This window comes from Podarcis cretensis (genome assembly GCF_951804945.1).
Source record: "Podarcis cretensis genome assembly, chromosome: 13".
Lineage (NCBI taxonomy): Eukaryota > Metazoa > Chordata > Lepidosauria > Squamata > Lacertidae > Podarcis > Podarcis cretensis.
Genome location: NC_137182.1, coordinates 5316053 through 5338894, shown reverse-complemented (window position 1 = coordinate 5338894; position 22842 = coordinate 5316053). Strand labels below are relative to the sequence as shown.

Here is a 22842-nt window from a genome sequence, read left to right as displayed (position 1 = left end):
AAGAAGGACAGAACTTTTTTTATGTATGCCACAGCAGCAGCTAGAATACATATTGCAAAGCACTGGAAGACGCAAGATCTACCCACCCTGGAAGAATGGCAGATGCAAGTAATAGACTATATGGAACTGGCAGAAATGACTGGCAGAATCCAAGATCAAGGAGAAGAGCAGGTGGAAGACGATTGGAAGAAGTTTAAAGCCTACCTACAAAAACATTGTAAATTATATGAATGTTGAGGACATTGAAAATGAAATGAAGGGGTTCTAGCGATCAAGATAAATAAGAGTACAAGGGAGGGATAAAGGATGAAAATGAATAATGAATGATCTTGCTGAATTAAATTTTTAAGTGGAATACAAGAAAGGGAGGTGGGTGGAAGTAAGGGAAATAAGGCTTTGAAGGTTATAAATTTGAAAGAGAGGTTTTTTTATACTAAGTTTGCTTTTTATGTGCTTTTTTCTTCTTTTTTTTGTTCTTTTGTTTTTGTGATATCTGTTGTTTTCTTGATGGTTTGTTAATTTTTCTCTTTTGTAAAATTTTGTAAAACCTAATAAAATATTATAAAAAAATAAATAAAGACTATCTCAAGGCAAATCTAAAAAAATGTAGTATAAACACTGACAACTGGGAAACACTGGCTTGCGAGCGCTCCAGTTGGAGAACAGCCTTTACCAAAGGTGTCATGGGTTTTGAAGACACTCGAACTCAGGACGCAAGGGAGAAACGTGCTAAGAGGAAGGCTTGCTTGGCAAATCCACACCGTGATCAACTCACGCCTGGGAACCAATATCCCCACTGTGGAAGGACGTATGGATCCAGAATTGGCCTCCACAGTCACTTACGGACTCATTGTTAAAACCGTGTTTATGGAAGACAATCTTACTCGGCTACGAGTGATCGCCAAAGAAGAAGATGAAGAAATGGCAGAAGGGGAGGCCGCTGTGGAAGTTGTGGTATGTTAATTCCATGGGAAATTTATTCCTCACATGTGCCAGGAGGTTGTGGTGCCAACCTGAGCGAAACAGAGCAGGCCCATCTCTCCCCAGCCCCTCGCCCCCTCCTTCCAAGCCAGGGTTGGGCCATTATGTGCCCAGGCAGGAGCAGCGATCGTTGGCAGCCAGTGGTGACGTGGGCATGGGCAGCATGGCAGGGGGGCTTGTTCTCCTTCCCTGAATCAGCTGGCCATGCACCCTCACCAGTGATCAGGTTGTCTCCGCTGTAGTTTGGGGGCAGGCCCCTCTGGGGGCCCTATGTCCCCACTGTAGGAGGGCCCTGCCTCCGCTGGCTTGCCTTCCCCTGCGCTGCTGCTGAGCTACTATGTGCCACGCAGGAGGAGGGATATAGCGGGGGGGGGGAGCAGGAAGGAAGCTGGGAAGGCAGATGGGGGGGGGGAGAGAAAACATTGAGGGGACTGTGCCCCAGAGGAAAATCATTGGGGAGGGCCCACAGGACCCCTGTCCCCTAGAGTGGATGCCTATGCCAGGATAATACAATGTCCTTCTTCCTTCGCAGGGCCGTGGTTTGGGAAAGGCTCCGGCCAAGCAGCAGCCCAGCGACACCATGGGGAAACCCCAAATGTGCAGGTATGCTGGGACCTTCTGGGGCAGAGGAAGTGTTTCACGGTCACCTTGCCATCTGGAGGAGGAAGGCCTGATTTAGATATTCCTATAGTTTTATGGGGAGGGTTTCTCTGTGGTCCACCTGGGTAGGACATGGGGGGAGATTCTCTCCCATGCCAACCCCACATCCCAAGGCTGGGCCAGGGCAGTTTTAGGATGGCACGACCAGTGTGCTCACACGGGGCACCGCGCTGCAGAGAGTGCCAAAACAATGCTGAAGAACAAAGGGGGGCGTGCCGAATCATATGGTCGTACAGGGCTCTGTTGACATTTGAGAGCCCAAAGTTCGCCCTTGGTTGGGCACAGTTCCAGATTAATACCTGTGGCAGTCAAAATGTTGCTGGTCTCCTCGCAAATTATCTCCTGATACCTTTTTGATTTTACCAGCCAACAATATTAATGAACCAATTTTATTACGGAAAACAGTATTCATTTTAATCTGTTGTCACGGGACCCATACGCCGGTTCCTGCTCTGCCCATTGGGCAATGTGGCTCTGGTTGGGAATGCTTCTGTGGAGATCAATTCCCCCCCTCCAGTCCTTCCTGAGATTCTAGCCAACATCAACTGCTGGTCTCAGCTACCATAATGAACCTTAGAATAAAAGAGATACATGTTATTATCTATATATTTATCTTGAAATCCTCCAACCAATCAGACCAATGGAGCTTGTTTCTTCCTTAGGAGAGAGGCCGGCCAGAACAAGGGGGGAAAGGCTCCCACTCCAGGTAAGTGGAAATGCCAGTTGAGTGCCCTATATGATAGAATCATAGAATCATAGAGTTGGAAGAGACCACAAGGGCCATCGAGTCCAACCCCCTGCCAAGCAGGAAACACCATCAGAGCACTCCTGACATATGGTTGTCAAGCCTCTGCTTAAAGACCTCCAAAGAAGGAGACTCCACCACACTCCTTGGCAGCCAATTCCACTGTCGAACAGCTCTTACTGTCAGGAAGTTCTTCCTAATGTTTAGGTGGAATCTTCTTTCTTGTAGTTTGGAAGCATTGCTTCTCTGGAGCAGCAGAAAACAACCTTTCTCCCTCCTCTATGTGACATCCTTTTATATATTTGAACATGGCTATCATATCACCCCTTAACCTCCTCTTCTCCAGGCTAAACATGCCCAGCTCCCTTAGCCGTTCCTCATAAGGCATCGTTTCCAGGCCTTTGACCATTTTGGTTGCCCTCCTCTGGACACGTTCCAGTTTGTCAGTGTCCTTCTTGAACTGTGGTGCCCAGAACTGGACACAGTACTCCAGGTGAGGTCTGACCAGAGCAGAATACAGTGGCACTATTACTTCCCTTGATCTAGATGCTATACTCCTATTGATACAGCCCAGAATTGCATTGGCTTTTTTAGCTGCCGCGTCACACTGTTGGCTCATGTCAAGTTTGTGGTCAACCAAGACTCCTAGATCCTTTTCACATGTACTGCTCTCAAGCCAGGTGTCACCCATCTTGTATTTGTGCCTCTCATTTTTTTTGCCCAAGTGCAATACTTTACATTTCTCCCTGTTAAAATTCATCTTGTTTGTTTTGGCCCAGTTCTCTAATCTGTCAAGGTCGTTTTGAAGTGTGATCCTGTCCTCTGGGGTGTTAGCCACCCCTCCCAGTTTGGTGTCATCTGCAAATTTGATCAGGATGCCCTTGAGTCCATCATCCAAGTCGTTGATTAAGATGTTGAATAAGACCGGGCCCAAGACAGAACCCTGTGGCACCCCACTAGTCACTCTTCTCCAGGATGAAGAGGAACCATTGATGAGCACCCTTTGGGTTCGGTCAGTCAGCCAGTTACAAATCCACTGAGTGGTAGCATAGTCAAGTCCGCATTTTACCAGCTTCTTTACAAGAATATCATGGGGCACCTTGTCAAATGCCTTGCTGAAATCAAGGTAGGCTACATCCACTGCGTTCCCTTCATCTACCAGGCTTGTAATTCTGTCAAAAAACGAGATCAGGTTAGTCTGACATGACTTATTTTTCAGAAATCCATGCTGACTATTGGTGATCACAGTATTCCTTTCTAGGTGCTCACAGACTGTTTGCTTAATGATCTGCTCCTGAATCTTCCCTGGTATTGATGTCAGACTGACTGGGCGGTAATTATTTGGGTCCTCTCTTTTCCCCTTTTTGAAAGTAGGGACAACATTTGCCCTCCTCCAGTCTGCCAGGACTTCGCCTGTTCTCCAGGAATTCTCAAAAATGACTGCCAGTGGTTCTGAGATCACATCTGCCAGTTCTTTTAATACTCTTGGATGCACTTCATCTGGCCCTGGAGACTTGAATACATCTAAACTAGCCAAGTATTCTTGTACTATCTCCTTAGTTATTCTGGGCTGTGTTTCCTCTGCTGAATCATTTGCTCCAAATTCTTTAGGTCGGGCATTGTTTTCTTTATCGGAGAAGACTGAGGCAAAGAAGGCATTGAGGAGTTCAGCCCTTTCTGTGTCCCCTGTTTGCATTTCACCATCTTCTCCTCTGAGTGACCCCACTGTTTCTTTGTTCTTCCTTTTGCTACGAACATACCCATAAAAGCCCTTTTTGTTGCTTTTAACCTCTCTAGCAAGCCTGAGTTCATTCTGTGCTTTAGCTTTTCTGACTTTGTGTCTACACGTGCTGGCTATTTGTTTGAATTCCTCTTTGGTGGTTTCCTCCCTTTTCCATTTTTTGTACACATCCTTTTTTAATCTTAACTCAGTTAAAAGTTCTTTAGATAGCCACCCTGGCTTCTTTAGGCACCTTCCATGTTTCCGTCTCATTGGTATTGCCTGAAGTTGTGCTTTTACTATCTCCCTCTTAACAAACTCCCAGCCATCATGAACTCCCTTTCCTTTTAGTATTACTGTCCATGGGATCTCACCCAGCACTTCCCTAAGTTTTATGAAGTCGGCTTTCTTAAAGTCAAGAAATTGAGTCCTAGTATGCTTGGCTGCTCCTTTCCGCTGTATAGTAAACTTCAGAAGAGCATGATCGCTCGCGCCTAATGATCCTTCCACTTCTACCCCACTAACCAGGTCATCAACATTGGTTAGGACCAGATCTAAAATGGCTGTTCCTCTTGTTGCTTCTCCCACTTTCTGGACAACGAAGTTGTCTGCAAGGCCAGTGAGGAATCTGTTTGATCTTATGCTCTTGGCTGAGTTTGACATCCAGCAAATATCCAGGTAATTGAAGTCCCCCATTACTACTATCTCCCTTCCTTTTGCATGCTTGGCCATCTGTTCCAGGAAGGCATCATCTATGTCCTCCGTTTGGCTTGGGGATCTATAGTAAACTCCCACAATGAGGTCCCTGTTATTCTTCTCTCCCTTAATTTTCACCCAAATGCTCTCACTTTGGCTTTGAGGTTCTAAATCTTGGATCTCTTCACAGGTATACACATCCCTGACATATAACGCCACTCCTCCTTCCTTTCTGTGCCCCCCCTCCCTCATGTGCCAGTCTGATGCTAGCAGGTTGGGAACCAGGCGCTTGCTGATTGCTCTGTTATTTTTGCAGGGAAGGAGCCTTCCCCCAAAGTATACCTTGTTCTGGCCAAATCCCTGGAGAGACGTGAGGACCCTCAGGTACTGGGGCAGAGGGAAGGAAGGGGTCTCCAAGGAGTCTGCCTGCCTCCTCCCCCTCAGCCGCCCTACAGCTGAGGGGAAGGCAGCGGGCAGACCGTTTGGGGCAGCATGGACCCTATGGGCGCCCAAGCCACTGCGTCACTCCCAGGAGAGATGTGTGGCTCAGGCACGCTGCAGGCTCCACGGCGAGTGCCGCCTGGCATTTTGTCAGCCACAGATCTGCACTTTAAAGCTGCGGGGGGGGGGGGGAGAAGGAATTTCCCCAGGGAAAATCCATGTTTTACCGCTGAATCAGATCAATTCACAGAATCCACAGAAAACTCGATTGTCATTTGCTCCGATTCAGGGGGAAACAAAACAACAACAACAATGCTCAGACATAGAGCTTTAAAGCATGGGGAGGCAAACTAAGGCCCAGGGGCCAGATCCGGCCCAATTGCCTTCTAAATCCAGCCCACAAATGGTCTGGGAATCAGTGTGTTTTTATGAGTAGAATGCGTCCTTTTATATAAAATGCATCTCTTGGTTATTTGTGGGACATAGGAATTCATTCATTTCCCCCCCAAAAAATATAGTCCGGCCCCCCACAAGGTCTGAGGGACAGTGGACCGGCCCCCTGCTGAAAAAGTTTGCTGACCCCTGCAGTTTTAAGTATGGTCCTGTACTGAGAAATGCGGCCCAAAAGGAAGTCTGGATGAGCCCTTAAGACACTGATTTCCAAGTATATAATCATCTGGAGTGGAATTCATCCGTATTTGGGGGAGCAGAGGAGTTGCCGAACTTGCGCAGGAATGGCCATCTGCATCACTGTTGCTATTCCTCCTTCCTGAATCTAATATACCTTTTGGGGTTGTGTGCCAGAAATTACATGCTTGGTTTCTAAGGGCTAGTTCATATATATGCACATCACTTGCTTCACCCACAGTCCGTACTTATGTGTGAAGCTCCTATATATGTACACACATACATGCACACACATGTTATCATAGGTGGTCATCAAGTGATGAACATGCACTTGTGGACCAGCCTAAGGTCTGTTGAATAAAAAGCAAATATTGTCGTAATTTAGCTTTGAGTCATGCAGGCCTACAACAATATCCCAGCTGCATTAGGGCAGGTTGCTCTCCTGGCAGAATAAATCTTGAAAACATTCACATGCTCACCAAGGAATGTTCATCTCATAAGAAGCGTCACCTTGCATACTTTTCTCTCTCATAAACTTGAAGGTCAAATGAAACATTCATTGACAAATACAGAATATGAAACAGTCTCAAATCCATGTGCTAACAACCCACGAAAGGGAAACAGATGGGGCAGTGAGTCATGCGCCCTCCGTTTATGGATCTTTGGGGACCTTTAAGGCAAAGCCCTGTGCTGGTCACTGAAAGGGGAGTATTCATTTTCATTTAATTCAGATTTCCATTCATAGAGGGATAGCTGGGGAAGTAATTTGACTGGCAGCATATAATGGTAGAGTGAAGAGCTGCAATTTAAAAATGAAAATGCAGTCTCTAAGTCCTTATTAACAGTGAGGATGCTTTCTGGATTAAGCGAAAGCAATGACGAACTTTTTCCATTTTGCCAGTATCTTTTTTACTGATTTTCTTCCATGGTAAAAATTATACATTCTAAATAAAATACTGAAGAAACAAAAGATTACCAAATAAACACACATATATAAATCCTTAAATTCCTAAATTCCTTGTATTATTTAAATATTTTTCTTAATTCACAATTTCTTAATTTCTCCACATGACTTCCAACCTCCACATTGAGGGTTCATCCTTTTTTTTTATTCTCATTATTATCACAGCTTCCATATTCCTTCTCTCCATATCTTACTTTATTCTATCTCATGCGTTATTTATCTAACTTGCAAATTGAGGAGTTTAGTCAAAGCATGTCCAGGTTTTCACTTGTGGACAATGTTTAATTAAATATTTTTTATAAATTCCCCATTCTTTTTTTTTTACCTTCGAGTTGGCTGTCTCCTAATTTCCTCTGTCAATTTTACTAATTCGAGATATTCAAACAATTTCTCCTGCCATTCCTCTTTTGGTGGTATCATTTCACCTTTCCATTTTTTGGCGACCAGTATTCTCGCTGCTCTCGCAGCGTAGAATAATATTCTTCTTTTTTTCCTTAGGAATCTCTGGTCCCAATATTCCCAAGAGGAAGAAGGCGTCTGGTTCTTTTGTGAAAGTTTGTTTGAACATTTTAAAAAAATTCCTCATATATCATATCCCAATTTTTTCAAATTTTAATGAAGCTCCACCACATATGAACTTTTTTCATTTTGATTTCTCTTCTGAGAAACCCCTGTACATGGATCACAGAGACTTCAATGCCGAAAAGGATCCCACTGGTTCATTCTCACAGGAATGGCTCCAGGTTTGGGTGGGCCCTAAGCAGGTTGCTTATCCTTCCAAGTGTCCTGATTTTCCAGGGACAGTCCCAGAATTACAAAAGCAATCCTGGCTTCTGACTGGATCCTGGAATGTCCATATTTCCCCTGCCAGCACCACTGCCACCAAGCTCAAGGAGGAAGATGAGCCAACACTTGTCCGGAGCGACGGCAGTGATGGCAGTGGTGCCTGTGCAAGAGCAATGCGTTACTTCTCCATAGTCTCTCCATGGCTGCTGCTGCTGGTCCCTGGAGCAGCTCCTGGTCCCCCTCCTCTGCACATGTTCCAGGTTGTCAACATCCTTCTTAAACTGTGGTGTCCAGAATTGGACACAGTATTCCAGGTGTGGTCTGACCAAGGCAGAATAGAGTGGGACTATTACAGTGGAAGTGAGAGCTGGACCATAAAGAAGGCTGATCGCCGAAGAATTGATGCTTTTGAATTATGGTGCTGGAGGAGACTCTTGAGAGTCCCATGGACTGCAAGAAGATCAAACCTCTCCATTCTGAAGGAAATCAGCCCTGAGTGCTCACTGGAAGGACAGATTGTGAAGCTGAGGCTCCAGTACTTTGGCCACCTCATGAGAAGAGAAGACTCCCTGGAGAAGACCCTGATGCTGGGAAAGATGGAGGGCACAAGGAGAAGGGGGCGACAGAGGACGAGATGGTTGGACAGTGTTTTCGAGGTTACCAGCATGAGTCTGACCAAGCTGCGGGGGGCAGTGGAGGACAGGAGTGCCTGGCGTTCTCTGGTCCATGGGGTCACGAAGAGTCGGACACGACTAAACGACTAAACAACAACAAATTACAGTGGTGCCTTGGGTTAAGTACTTAATTCATTCCAGAGGTCCGTTCTTAACCTGAAACTGTTCTTAACCTGAAGCACCACTTTAGCTAATGGGGCCTCCTGCTGCTGCTGTGCCGCTGGAGCACGATTTCTGTTCTCATCCTGAAGTAAAGTTCTTAACCTGAGGTAATATTTCTGGGTTAGCGAAATCTGTAACCTGAAGCATCTGTTACCTGAAGCGTCTGTAACCCGAGGTACCACTGTACTTTCTTTGATCTGGACACTATACTCAGGGCCGTCTTAAGCATATCCAGCGCCGTGGTGCAAAGCTCCCTCCAGCCCCCCCCCCCATTTCCCAGAGTTTTTTAGGGAGGACGGCGCTGCCGGTGGGGCTGGAGGAGGCGGACAGCGGCTGGAGGGTGGCTCCTCCAGCGGGGAAGAGGCAGAGGCTGGACGTGACGCCTCCTGGCTCAGCTGGAGACTTCATGCCGCGGTGGCCACAGCAGACAGAGGTTCTGGGCACGGCGCACCTTCAGCGTGGCATGGCAGAGGCAGGCAAGGGCGGCGAGCTGATGCTGGGAGGTGCCACATCCAGCCTCCACCTCTTCCCTGGTGCCCTCCAGAACCTGGCGCCCCGATGCCCCGCACCACTAGCCTCTATGGGTAAGACGCCCCTGACTATGCGGCTGTGGATGCAGCCTAGAATAGTGTTAGTTTTCTTCTTGCTGCTGCATCACACTGTTGACTCATGTTAAGCTTGCGGTCAACCAAGATGTTAAGCTTGCGGTCAAGGGAGATGGCCCTAAATTCATAATACAATCAGGATTTATGACCTGGTGAAAAATTGTATACTAAACTGGTGAATTTCAGAATCCCTGCACTCTGCTCCAATGGGCACAAAACACTTGTTCCGCTTAAGGGAGGGCTAGGCTTTCATACAGGCAACTCTCAACTTTCTGGGCATCCATCCTCCACTGTGAGCATGTGCTTTCTGTACTCATTAAATTTATTTTTGAAAGCATCCTTGCATGGTCAGGCTACTCAGGTGTGTGTGTGTGTGTGTGTGTGTGTGTGTGTGTGTGTGTACGTCTATGGTGGGAGATTTAGTATACATGACTTTCCCTCCATATCCACATGTATACAAGATTGGGATCTTGGCTTTTCCACCTTTGAATTTTCCTAGCTGACAGTATAATTTATCAATGTCATCCTGAGGGGGTAGCTTGACAACAAACAAAGCAGTGGTAAGCAAAATAGACATCAGATACTTTTGCATCCATTTCTATGTGTAAATGAAACCTCCAGACTAGCTTTGGCTCTTATTTATGCTGTTGTTGACTCACAGAAGTGGCTCTTCCATGAGGTGGGAGCCTCCACGGGTGGATTTTTCAGCACCAGCTCAGGCCGCGGAGAAGGAGGCTCAGTTGCCAAATGAGACACAGCCCCAGTGAAGTGGGAGCAGTTTATTTCAGTGAGGTTTCTGCAGGAAAACTGTGCAGGGGTTTTGTGGCACTCCTTGTTACTTTATGGAAGAGCTGTGCCCTGTTAATTTTTGGGTCTTACTAATACGTATAAAGGGACGCAGGTGGTGCTGTGGGTTAAAGCCTCAGCGCCTAGGACTTGCCGATCGAAAGGTCGGCGGTTCGAATCCCTGCGGCGGGGTGCGCTCCCGCTGCTCGGTCCCAGCGCCTGCCAACCTAGCAGTTCGAAAGCACCTCCGGGTGCAAGTAGATAAATAGGGACCGCTTACCAGCGGGAAGGTAAACGGCGTTTCCGTGTGCGGCTCTGGCTCGCCAGAGCAGCGATGTCACGCTGGCCACGTGACCCGGAAGTGTCTCCGGACAGCGCTGGCCCCTGGCCTCTTAAGTGAGATGGGCGCACAACCCCAGAGTCTGTCAAGACTGGCCCGTACGGGCAGGGGTACCTTTACCTTTAATACGTATAAAGCAGAGACATCACCTTGCCAACAAAGGTCCGTATAGTTAAAGCTCTGGTTTTCCCAGTAGTGATGTATGGAAGCAAGAGCTGGACCATAAAGAAGGCTGATCGCCGAAGAATTGATGCTTTTGAATTATGGTGCTGGAGGAGACTCTTGAGAGTCCCATGGAGTGCAAGAAGATCCAACCTATCCATTCTGAAGGAAATCAGCCCTGAGTGCTCACTGGAAGGACAGATCCTGAAGCTGAGGCTCCAAGACTTTGGCCACCTCATGAGAAGAGAAGACTCCCTGGAAAAGACCCTGATGTTGGGAAAGATGGAGGGCACAAGGAGAAGGGGGCGACAGAGGACGAGATGGTTGGACAGTGTTCTCGAAGCTACCAGCATGAGTTTGACCAAACTGCGGGAGGCAGTGGAAGACAGGAGTGCCTGACGTGCTCTGGTCCAGGGGGTCACGAAGAGTCGGATACGACTAAACGACTAAACAAATATGTATAAAGTTTGTTGCTGAATTTCACCTTTTGTGATTTCTGATTAGGTGAATCATTAAGGAATTTTGACCGAGGAAAGAAGAGTCTCTCTCTCTCTCTCTCTCTCTCTCTCTCTCCCCCCCCACACACACACACACATTGTGGGGATCACTGCATCCCTAGTAAGCTTTAGATTCCTGCTACGTACTGTATTCTCAGTAAACCTTTCACTACAATTTAGGCCTCTTTACACTAACCATCATAACTAAAAGGTTTCCTGTGACATACTGACTTTGTTTCACAAAGAAGCAACAACCAACATGCCATTAGCTTCACAATGAAGCTTCTTACCTAATACCTGCCTGGATATGATCACAGCAAAACAACTCTCAGTTGCTGCTTTTGCCCCTTGGTTTGGCTGGAGGTTATGCATGGCAACAACTCAAGAAAGACAAAAATGCATTTTCAAAGGGAGAGACTCCAATCTTATTCCTCAACCGAGTAACATTAGCCAACTTGGACGACCCCTGCCTTGAAAAACAACCTTAAACTATCATGTACAAGGCAGAGCTGATGTCTTTCTGAGGATGAACTGTAGTCAAGATAACAAAGGAGCATCAAAAGAGGAGAGTTGCTTGGACAAGTGTGTGTGTGTGTGTGTGTGTGTGTGTGTGTGTGTAAGAGCCCGCTTGAAGGCAGCATCTTTGGTCACCAGCTTTGAATACTCCAGACGCAGTGACAGGCTTCTTACCATTTGCTCCTAGGTTGGCCATCTAGCAGCAGCCAAAGCAATCTAATGGTACGTCTGTAATGGAAAAACGGCATTTCACTATAGCCATAAAAACTTGACCTCAGTACAAAAACTATGTACCAGCCCAATATAATCCCTTCCACAACTTGGGAGGTATTAAAACTTCACAGTGATAATTGTTGGGAAACAGCTACATTTGCAAAGAAAAGAAAGGAAAAGAAAAGAAAAGAAAAGAAAAGAAAAGAAAAGAAAAGAAAAGAAAAGAAAAGAAAAGAAAAGAACACCTTCCTATCACCTCAAACTTCAGAATGGCTCAGCTAATTTTGCTTGAATGCCATAGAAAGAAAAGAAAAATTATCTGCCTGAGGCAGACATAAAGGCATGAAAAAATTTCACTCAAATACTTAGAAAGTAACACAAGCAGGGAAAATAGCACCAGGGCTTTAGACTAGTAAGTGTGAACCATAATAGCAGTTAAAAACAAAACAAAAGACAAAAAAAAATGTACCTGTAAGACTAGATAGATAGATATAGATAATGGATTTATTATGGATATTAGGAGTCAACTAATTGAAAACACAGTTTGACAAGCGCCGTGATTAGAAAAGCACTCTTTTCGTGATTCTTCGTGACTCCATGGACCAGAGCACGCCAGGCACTTCTGTCTTCCACTGCCTCCTGCAGTTTGGTCAAACTCATGCTGGTAGCTTCGAGAACACTGTCCAACCATCTCGCCGTCTGTCGTCCCCTTCTCCTTGTGCCCTCCATCTTTCCCAACATTAGGGTCTTTTCCAGGGAGTCTTCTCTTCTCATGAGGTGGCCAAAGTATTGGAGCCTCAGCTACAGGATCTGTCCTTCCAGTGAGCACTCAGGGCTGATTTCCTCCAGAATGGATAGGTTTGATCTTCATGGGACTCTCAAGAGTCTCCTCCAGCACCATAATTCAAAAGCATCAATTCTTCAGCCATCAGCCTTCTTTATGGTCCAGCTCTCACTTCCATACACCATTACTGGGAAAACCATAGCTTTAACTAAACGGACCTTTGTCGGCAAGGTGATATCTCTGCTTTTTAAGATGCTGTCTAAGTTTGTCATTGCTTTTCTCACAAGAAGCAGGCGTCTTGTAATTTTGTGACTGCTGTCACCATCTGCAGTGATCATGGAGCCCAAGAAAGTAAAATCTCTCACTGCCTCCATTTCTTCCCCTTCTATTTGCCAGGAGGTGATGGGACCACTGGCCATGATCTTAGTTTTTTTGATGTTGAGCTTCAGACCATATTTTGCGCTCTCCTCTTTCACCCTCATTAAAAGGTTCTTTAATTCCTCCTCACTTTCTGCCATCAAGGTTGTGTCATCTGCATATCTGAGGTTGTTGATATTTCTTCCGACTATCTTAATTCCGGCTTGGGATTCATCCAGCCCAGCCTTTCGCATGATGAATTCTGCATATAAGTTAATTAAGCAGGGAGACAATATACAGCCTTGTCATACTCCTTTCCCAATTTTGAACCAATCGGTAGTCCCATATCCAGTTCTAACTGTAGCTTCTTGTCCCACATAGAGATTTCTCAGGAGACAGATGAGGTGATCAGGCACTCCCATTTCTTTAAGAACTTGCCATAGTTTGTTGTGATCGACACAGTCAAAGGCTATTGCATAGTCAATGAAGCAGAAGTAGATGTCTTTCTGGAACTCTCTAGCTTTCTCCATAATCCAGCGCATGTTTGCAATTTGGTCTCTGGTTCCTCTGCCCCTTCGAAATCCAGCTTGCATTTCTGGGAGTTCTCGGTCCACATACTGCTTAAGCCTCCCTTGTAGAATTTTAAGCATAACCTTGCTAGCGTGTGAAATGAGTGCAATTGTGCGGTAGTTGGAGCATTCTTTGGCACTGCCCTTCTTTGGGATTGGGATGTAGACAGATCTTCTCCAATCCTCTGGCCACTGCTGAGTTTTCCAAACTTGCTGGCACGTTGAGTGTAGCACCTTAACAGCATCATCTTAAAAAAAATTAAATAGTTCAGCTGGGATATCATCACTTCCACTGGCCTTGTTATTAGCAGTGCTTTCTAAGGCCCTATTTTAGGCCAAATATGTTTTGGCTATGAGATTATTTCCCAGTTCAATCTTTACTAGGTTTTACTGAATCCAGGGGGACATTCTGACCACTATGCATAAGATTGTCATTTATGATTACTACTGTGGGCCTATTCATGCATTTCATAGGTTTACATTTAAAATGTGAAGTGTGGGTGGGCAAATCTGATGTTTTAAAATAGAGATATCTGACAGTTACACTCACTAGAGAGCAACCTAGGGTGCCAACCAGAATATAATATTGTGGGGGCCCAGGTATGCCCCACCCTGTATAACCGATCCCACGACACAGTGCACACACACCATTTGAATGGGAATGCCCATCAAATTACTAGGGCCCGGCCCCCTGAAATATATTATTGTGGGGGCCAAAGTGCCCCCAGCCCCTAGGAGTTGGCTCCTATGCTAGAGAGCCAGAATTGATGGTTGAGAAACCTTGGGGAGAAACCAGGATCCCTTGCTGTATAGTTTTTTAAAAACAGAAAAAGCCTGAAATAGCAAAATAAATATGCATCTCCATAAACTTGGTTGCTAGCTTTGATCACTTTGTATATTAAATGAATATTGATGAAAATGTCTGGCTTTTCTGCATTGATCCAGGTACAGTCCATATCGCTTGCTAAATGAAAACTTGAATATACGGCTATGTATAGTGAATACTTATCTACTTTTAAAAATTTTCACCTATGATCTTTTTCTTTTACTTCTTTTTCTTTTCTTTGTTCTTTTTTTCTTTTTTCTGATATCTTATCTTTCATTTCACTCCTTTATTGTGAATAGCATTTTATAGAGGTATAAATAACTGTAAATATGAAAAGTATTCTCTAATTTTTTTCCTTGGTTATATGTATTTTCTTTTTCTTTTGTATTTTCTTTTGTTGTAAGTATGTATGTTTTCTAATTTGTACTTAATAAAAATTTAAAAAATTTAAAAAAGAAAAAAAAACTTGAATATCCAAATGGATACTTTGTGTGCGGTTCTTTAGCCTGAGGTAACGACCAAGCATGTGCCTGCATGGTCTTTATTTAAAAAGGCAAAATCCCACTGATCATCTGTTCAGGACTGGGGGGCCAACTTGTCCCCCACATTAACCTCCCAAGCTTGTTGCAGCCGCTGCCTGGCTCCTGGGCTGCCGGGCAGAGGCTGAGGCGTGTGGAGGGCGCCTGGCAGTGGTGGGGGCAGTGCCCCCCTTAATATTGGGGGGGATGCTTCCCCCTGCCCTGCCCAAAAATATTGGGGGAGCTGAAGCCCCCTCTGCCCCCTATACCTGGCACCACTGGTTGAAGAAGAGAGAAACTGGATTCCATCTGCTGTTTGGTGGGATTTCAGACTCCCCCCCTTAAGGGCTGTGTGTAGCATGCATCGTAACAGGCTAGAAAGAGCAGTGAAGGGGGAAAATCTATTCAATCTGCATATATGGATAAACCTCCTGAATTTGCACTACTTAAGACAATAGATAAATTTCCATGAGGTTCAGAGCAAAGGGCAAGGTCAGCAAAACTGGTCAGCAAAACATGAGTAAACAACCAAATAAAAACGTCTTACTTGTTTCTTAAAGCTAGCCACAGTAGGAGCAGCCCATGTTTCCCAAGGGTGGGGGTTTCAGAATCAGGAGGCCACCACCAAAAATCCCCTGCCCCATGTCACAGACCCTCCAAGTGTCCCTATTTTGCGGAGACAGTCCCAGATTTACAGATGCCGTCCCAGTTTCTGATTTGACCCTGGAATGTCCCACTTTTCCTTAGGACGTCTTGATTTCCATGGAAGAAATGTTGGAGGGTATGGGGTTATGGGACCCCCAAGCCAAGGAGATAAGTAACTATACAACCGTTAGAAGACATCTGAAGGCAGCCCTGTATAGGGAAGGTTTTTAAAAAAATATTTATTATTTTATTATGTTTTTATATATGCTGGAAGCCACCCAGGGTGACTGGGGCAAGCCAGTCAGATGGGCGGGGTATTATTATTATATTGTTGTTGTTGTTGTTGTTGTTGCTGTTGTTGTTGTTGTTGTTATGTTTAGTCATTTAGTCATGTCTGACTCTTCGTGACCCCATGGACCAGAGCACGCCAGGCATTTCTGTCTTCCACTGCCTCCCGCAGTTTAGGACATCCCTATTTTTATCTGAGAAATGTTGGAAGGTATGATATCACCATTGCCCTAGCATCTTGTAGAGATGGGATCATTAGAGCTTCTTTAGCTGACTTCAGGGCAGTAGACAGGCAAACAGGGAGAAGCATTATTTTAGAAACCTGGAGCTCAGGCAGGGGCACTGACTTGCCTCTCACATTGAGGGGACCCAGAGTTATGTGATGTCACATGCATAACGTCATGTGCCCCCCCCATGCGCATCCCACCACGCCTTCTGGCGCACGAATGCTCACCCAGCGGCGGGGTCTGTGGCACGGGGAGGGTGATATTTACCCTCCACGTGTCCCACTCCGCAGCTCCCGAACACTTGCCCGGCAGTGGCAGAGGATAGTGGCCCCTCAATATTGGGGGTGGACTCAGCCCCCCCAAGATGTTAAACGACATCTAAATGGTCATTTAGATTTCCACTCCCCATGACCTAGATCATAAATTGCTAAACACTCAAGAATATATAACAGAGGGAAATATGGGCACGACAAAGCTTTAGAAACTGGCTAAAAACAAACTTTTCTGAATGAAAGTTGAGTAGTTGGGATCAGTCCCCCACCAGCCTTAGGAAGAAGAATGAGTAACTGTCTGATTTCAGTGTGAGCTGTTCATCTCCAGGGTGAAGGAAATATGGATCACAAATTTCTGGATGCTTTAAAATAAACAAATGACAGTGAGGACTTAAGGTAAAGGTAAAGGTACCCCTGCCCGTACGGGCCAGTCTTGACAGACTCTGGGGTTGTGCGCCCATCTCACTTAAGAGGCCAGGGGCCAGCGCTGTCCGGAGACACTTCCGGGTCACGTGGCCAGCGTGACATCGCTGCTCTGGCGAGCCAGAGCCGCACATGGAAACGCCGTTTACCTTCCCGCTGGTAAGCGGTCCCTATTTATCTACTTGCACCCGGAGGTGCTTTCGAACTGCTAGGTTGGCAGGCGCTGGGACCGAGCAGCGGGAGCGCACCCCGCCGCAGGGATTCGAACCGCCGACCTTTCGATCGGCAAGCCCTAGGCGCTGAGGCTTTAACCCACAGCGCCACCTGCGTCCCAAGTGAGGACTTAGCCTCAGCCAAATCACCTCACCCCTCACATTTCTCTCCAGGCCAAGCTGGCCCAAGACCATTTGCCGCCTGAAGGAGAAAAAGAAATGGCATCCCTGCTCATGTCACGGTTCCTGGTAAGCGAGAATGGTCAAGTTATACTAGCACGTGATGTAGAAAATTTCACAATTGGTTGTAAAACTACTACCACTACCACGATTTATTGTTGTTATTATTATTCAGACTAACTGCTGCCTTTTCATGGCACCCAAAATCAGCTGTTTGAGGCAGCTGCTTCACTCTGACCAGTGACCCTGTCTATCATCTAAGTGCTATCACGTTTGTCATCAGCGCTGCTATTTTTCTAGAAAAAGAGGTGCTGGAACTCACCCTGAACACCTCCCTCATTCTCTTAGAATGGCAATGATGCCCACCTCATAGGTGCTGGAGCTGAGTCCTGGCCAGTTCTGGCTGGAAAAAAGGCCTGGTCATCAGTATTTTAGACTATGCAATCTGAGCTACACAAATCATAAATTGCTGGATTTACCAGTGAGTTGAAATCTGCCCCCTCATGACGCTCGAACAGTTTTCTTCCTGCCTTCCTAGCTTAGGTCACTTCCAATACTGGAATTCCAGGCATGAATTCCAGGCAACAGAGCCCAGGAAGGGCTCCCTCTCCTCAGCCGTGGCATTCAGTACCTCTGAGGGATAAACACAATGTTAAGCCAGTGCATTTTAGACATGCATCCTTGATCTAATTCCTCCCTCTGAATTCACTTCTTCATCTTCAAAAAGTTATCTGAAAAACTGCTCTATCTTCAAGAATAGCTGGAATGACAGAGGCTTGAAAAAGGAATCTGATAGTCCAGAGCATTAACATCTTTGAACCCTTGGCGCTTCAGAAATCCAAAAGAGGCAAATCACATTAAAGCCTGCATTTTGGGTAGCGACAAAACAAGCAGGAGCAAATTCCAACCAATCTCATTTTCAAGCAAAGCAGTTTCAGACAGTGATGAGGCTGAATACTGAATAGCTGTTGATGTGATATTCGTTCCAGCAGGGAAAGCCCCTGGGCACTGAATTCTTTACTTCAAAACACACTATTTTGTTTGAGCAAATTGCTTAATGGAACTCTTTCTAAACAGAATTCTGTTACCCAAGCACACTAAGGCAAAACGTTTGTATCAGGTCTGAAAGCTTGTTGCATTCTAAAAAGATAATTTAATCATATGATCACCTACCTACTAGCGATGAAAGAGGATTACTAGAAGCCTACAGTGCCTAGCTGATACTCTAGGCCAGTTTCCCCCAAAGTGTTACCTGTGGGTCATGGTGCCACCTGTAGACATCCTGCTGCACCCATAAGTCGCTGTCAATCCTTCACTCTTATTGGGGTACACTAACATCAACCCCCACTGGGTTGAAAGTGATTTTTTCTTCTTTCTAATGTCAATTTTAGGGTTTGCATATTCCGCCTTCAGAGCAGCAGTTTTGCCTGTATAATAGCTGTTTCGTGGACCAAGAAAGAAGAAGAAACACACGCACAGAGAGAATTACATTTTTTTTAAAAAAAGCAAGGGTGAATAAGGGTCATTTCCACATCACTGTTATGTTAGGTTTGCCATATCTTGAAGAGCAAAAAAGAGGACGGCTAGAGCCACTGCCAGCTCAAGCTGCCCATGCCTGCAGCCGCGCCCAAGCAGCCCAAGCCGCCAGTTCCAATGCCGGCACCCGAGCCAAAAACCCCAAAAAGAAAAGAAATAAATAAACCTAAAAAGCCAGACATTTCCTTTAAAATGTAAAAATCCCTCCAGATGGGCATGCTGGCCCCCCAAAAAGAGGACACGTGTCGGATTTCCCGGACATATGGCAACCCTGTGTTATGCAGCAGGCTAGATTTGAATAGCTGAACAAAGGACGGTCAGATGGAAATGAGGTGTTTTGCTTTACACTGTGCAGGGCTTTAGAAGTGATTTCTTAATGTCGCATCTTCAAATGACCCTTTTCCACATCAGTTCATCGGCAGAGGAGCCCTGCACATTTTTTTGCGGAACCTCAGAGCGTTGCAGAGTGTTCTGGAACCTGTTCCATGGAAGGGCGCATTCTCAGGATGACAATGACCTCACGGTTTTCCTCCGCAGACTGTGCCCTCACTTCCTTACTGCGGTGCTGAGTGTGGGAAGGTGGTGGACCAGCTGCTTTGGATAAGTTTGCCTGCCATTGCCGAACTCTTAATAAGCTTCCTACGTGGAGAGCCAGCGTGGTGTAGTGGTTAAGAGCAATGGACTTGTAATCTGGTGAACCGGGTTCGCTTCCCTGCTCCTCCACATGCAGCTGCTGGGTGACCTTGGGCTAGTCACACTTCTCTGAAGTCTCTCAGCCTCACTCACCGCACAGAGTGTTTGTTGTGGGGCAGGAAGGGAAAGGAGATTGTTAGCCGCTTTGAGACTCTTTAAGGGGATCTGTCCAAGGAAAGGATTGGGTGACATATTTTACAGGAATATATTGCCCCCATCCTGACTCACCCTCATAAGTTTACCATACTCAGTTATTAGAACTGCGAGAATGGCAGATTCATGCCCAATCAGATTAAGAGGCTAATCGTAAGCCAACTAGCCAATAAAGCTCCAGGAGAAGACATGATCCCAATGGAGATTTATAAGATAAGACCTGATTTCTGGTCACCCATTTTTGCATAACTGTTTTCACACATTAACAGCTCAGGTCACATACCGGAAGGGTGGAAGCTGAGTATAATTGCCCCAATATATAAAAAGGGTGATAAGAAAAGCCCTGCCAATTATAGACCCATTAGTTTGTTAGATGTAGCCTCTAAACTATATGCCAGGCTCCTTCTTGGGAGACTGGAAGAATGGGCAGATGTAAATAAGGTGATATCTGAAGTCCAGGCAGGTTTCCAAAGAGGGAAATCCACATTGGACCAGTGCTTTGTGATGAACTTTCTGCTATGTAAATACATCCATAATTTGAAGCAAAAATTATATGTCGCTTTTATTGACCTAAAGTCAGCTTTCGATACGGTCCCAAGACACGCAGTGTGGCAAAAATTGGAAAAGACAAATATAGACCTCCGTCTATTATTTCTCATCAAAACATTATATACTGACTCCTTAAGGGGAGTGAAAGGCGGGATATCAAGTCCAAACTCTTCCAAAGACCTCCCAGGATTCCTAGGAGCACAGTTTGAAAATGACTTTGAATTATGAATTCATAACCTCCAAGTGTCCCTATTTTCCAGGGACAGTCCCAGATTTACAGAAGCTGTCCCAGTTTCTGATTTAATTCCAGAATGTCCCACTTTTCCTTAGGACGTCCCTATTTTCATTGCAGAAAAGTTGGAGGGTATGGAATAAGATGTCCCCAGGTTTCTTTTCCCCAGAACTCAGTTATGGCATCTCTCAGGTGGGCGCTATTGCCATTATAAGAGACCAAGGGAGGCGTTGATGGTGAGTTCCGGCACCTCTTTTTCTAGAAAAATAGGGTATGAATGTTGGAGGGTATGAACAACAAGCAACTGAGACCAAGATTAACTGCAAAGAGGTTCTGTAACTGTAGAGGTGTTTGCTTGCTGTGATAAATGCTTTGCCTAAAATTTGCAGTATTCTCTGAGGCTCAGGAAGGATTTTAAAAAAGAGAGCACTCAATCAGACTATGAATCAGTGTACACAGAACTGAGGAAAAGCTTCCAATGAAAGAAGGAAGGAAGGAAGGCTGAAGCAAATTGTGTAGGGCCAATTTCATGACTAACATTAGAAATTCTCCATATTTCAGAAGAAGGCTAAACTGGAATGCAGATTAAAACCCAAACATGGAACAAAAGTGAAACGGAGTATGAAGAAACCTGCTGGCCCTCAGCTGCAGCCCTCAATTATATAAGCAAGTTGCTTGTGGATGAGGTGAAGCTTTCCACTTCTGTGTTTCTCTTGGGCAAAATGTGCAGTTCACACGAGGCAAAAAAGTTGCTCCCTTCAGACCTACTAGAGAAGTAAAACATTCTTCACACCACAGCATTTCGCACATTACATAAAGTGGGTTTCCCACAAAGTACTTTGCTTCTTTATTGCTTCTCTGAGTTTTTGTTGACAAAATTAGTCCCAAGAGGTAACCCAAGAATGCTCAAATAACTCTCCAAAGAAAGGGGCTTCTAGCTATTAGAATTTCATGCCACTTCAAAAGAAGTTTTTAAAATAATTAAACGGGAATTCTTAACAAAATGCACAGCTGTTTTCAATAATAAAATCGGAAGGATACAATTGCTTAAGGATATTTTCATACAGTGCTACACAGACACTCCTGGGAGATGCTAGACGATGGGTACATTTCTGGTCCATCAATGACAAGTATGCAACTAGTCCAAAGTGTGACCTAGGCTCCACCTGTTGCTCAGATTGCGAGTGTCCCCTTTTGCAACCTATAGAAGGATATTCTTTTAAACTACCAGAGAAGGCAGCAGACTTCAGCGGAGGTTGTTTTTAAGTAAGTTTCAGATATCACGGAATCAAGTTCTCTTGCTATTCAGGTCAGTATAGGGCCCTGCCTTATATTTATCAGCAGATGCTAGAAAGGGGGAACACAGTGTCCCCCTAGAGCAGGCTTCCTCAACCTCGTCCCTCCAGATGTTTTTGGCCTGCAACTCCCATGATCCCTAGCTAGCAGGACCATTGGTCAGGGATGATGGGAATTGTAGTCTCAAAACATCTGGAGGGACAAGGTTGAGGAAGCCTGCCCTAGAGCCTTGCAAAAATGTAAAGGTAAAGGTAACCCTGACCGTTAGGTCCAGTCACGAACGACTCTGGGGTTGTGCGCTCATCTCGCTCTATACGCCGAGGGAGCCGCCGTTTATCCGCAGACAGCTTCTGGGTCATATGGCCAGCATGACTAAGCTGCTTCAGGCGAGTCAGCAGCGCACGGAAACACCGTTTACCTTCCCGCCAGAGCAGTACCTATTTATCTACTTGCACTTTGATGTGCTTTCGAACTGCTAGGTTGGCAGGAGCAGGGACCAAGCAATGGGAGCTCACACCGTCGCTGGGATTCGAACCGCCGACCTTCTGATCGGCAAGCCCTGGGCTCTGTGGATTAGACCACAGCACCATCCATGTCCCTTGCAAAATCAGGTACAAAACCAACAAAATGATAATCATGAAATGGAAGATGGGAGTGAAGACTGGGGGAAGCGCAGGAGCCGCTGAAACACGAAGCCATGAATAGAGGCTGGACGTCAGTTCTTAAAGGCTCTGTCATGTGACTATGAGCCCCGCTCCCCGCCCAGCAAGACCAAGGTATTGAGAAGGTTAGCATGATTTTCTTTTTCTCTCTGAGTGGAAAGGAATGAGTGTGGGGGCCTGAAGGGGTTTCCCAAGCACACTCTTGGGTGTTGTTAATGAGCATTGATGCATTTGATGTGCTGCCCTGCCAGTGGGTTGTAGAGGGCTTCATGTATGGCGCTTCCTAGGGCCTTCTAGAAATCTGGTACTTTCTGGATTACCGTATCTGCTGGACGTAGGGTGGAAATAACTCCTGCATGTCATGTTTTGCCCTGTGGATCACTATTCTAGACGAAAAGGGTGACTTTTAGAATCAAGATTCTGGGGGGAACCATTCAAAATGGCAGGGGAAGGCAACGTACTCTTCAGGCTGAATAGTCCAGCCCAATTTAAGGGCTGTCAGCCCTGTATGGTTTGGCTTGATGAAGCTTGTTGGGCTCTTTAAAGGTCACCGCAAAGAGAAGCAATCAGTCACAGATGGGCAAAGGTGTCGTTAGCTTGTCAGCCGGAGCAACAGAGTTGGGTCTGTGTTCAGCATTTATTCAACAGGCTGAGGTGGCATCCAGCAGCCATATATATCCTGGCATATTTTCCAATGAAAAGGACAACAGCCCAAGACTCCATAGCTCAGACTCACACTATTGGCTATTGATCTGTGTTTTGTGTTTTGTGTTTAATGTCATTAGCATCTGCTTTTACAAGGATGCAAGAGCCTCGGTTTCCTTAAGTGGGTGGTGTTAATGATC

At 45.7% G+C, this 22842-nt stretch overlaps 1 protein-coding gene across 1 annotated transcript; it reads left to right on the top strand.

Moving 5' to 3' along the window:
• Nucleotides 1-590: 590 nt before the first annotated feature.
• LOC307200529 (uncharacterized protein) lies at nucleotides 591-17056 on the top strand (the record flags this gene model as incomplete). The annotated part of the gene is made up of 5 exons (XM_079949066.1): nucleotides 591-954; nucleotides 1514-1584; nucleotides 2304-2347; nucleotides 5119-5186; nucleotides 16871-17056. Exons 1-5 carry the CDS (start codon nucleotides 811-813, stop codon nucleotides 17054-17056), a joined length of 513 nt encoding a protein of 170 aa, XP_079805192.1. The 5' UTR covers nucleotides 591-810.
• Nucleotides 17057-22842: the final 5786 nt, after the last annotated feature.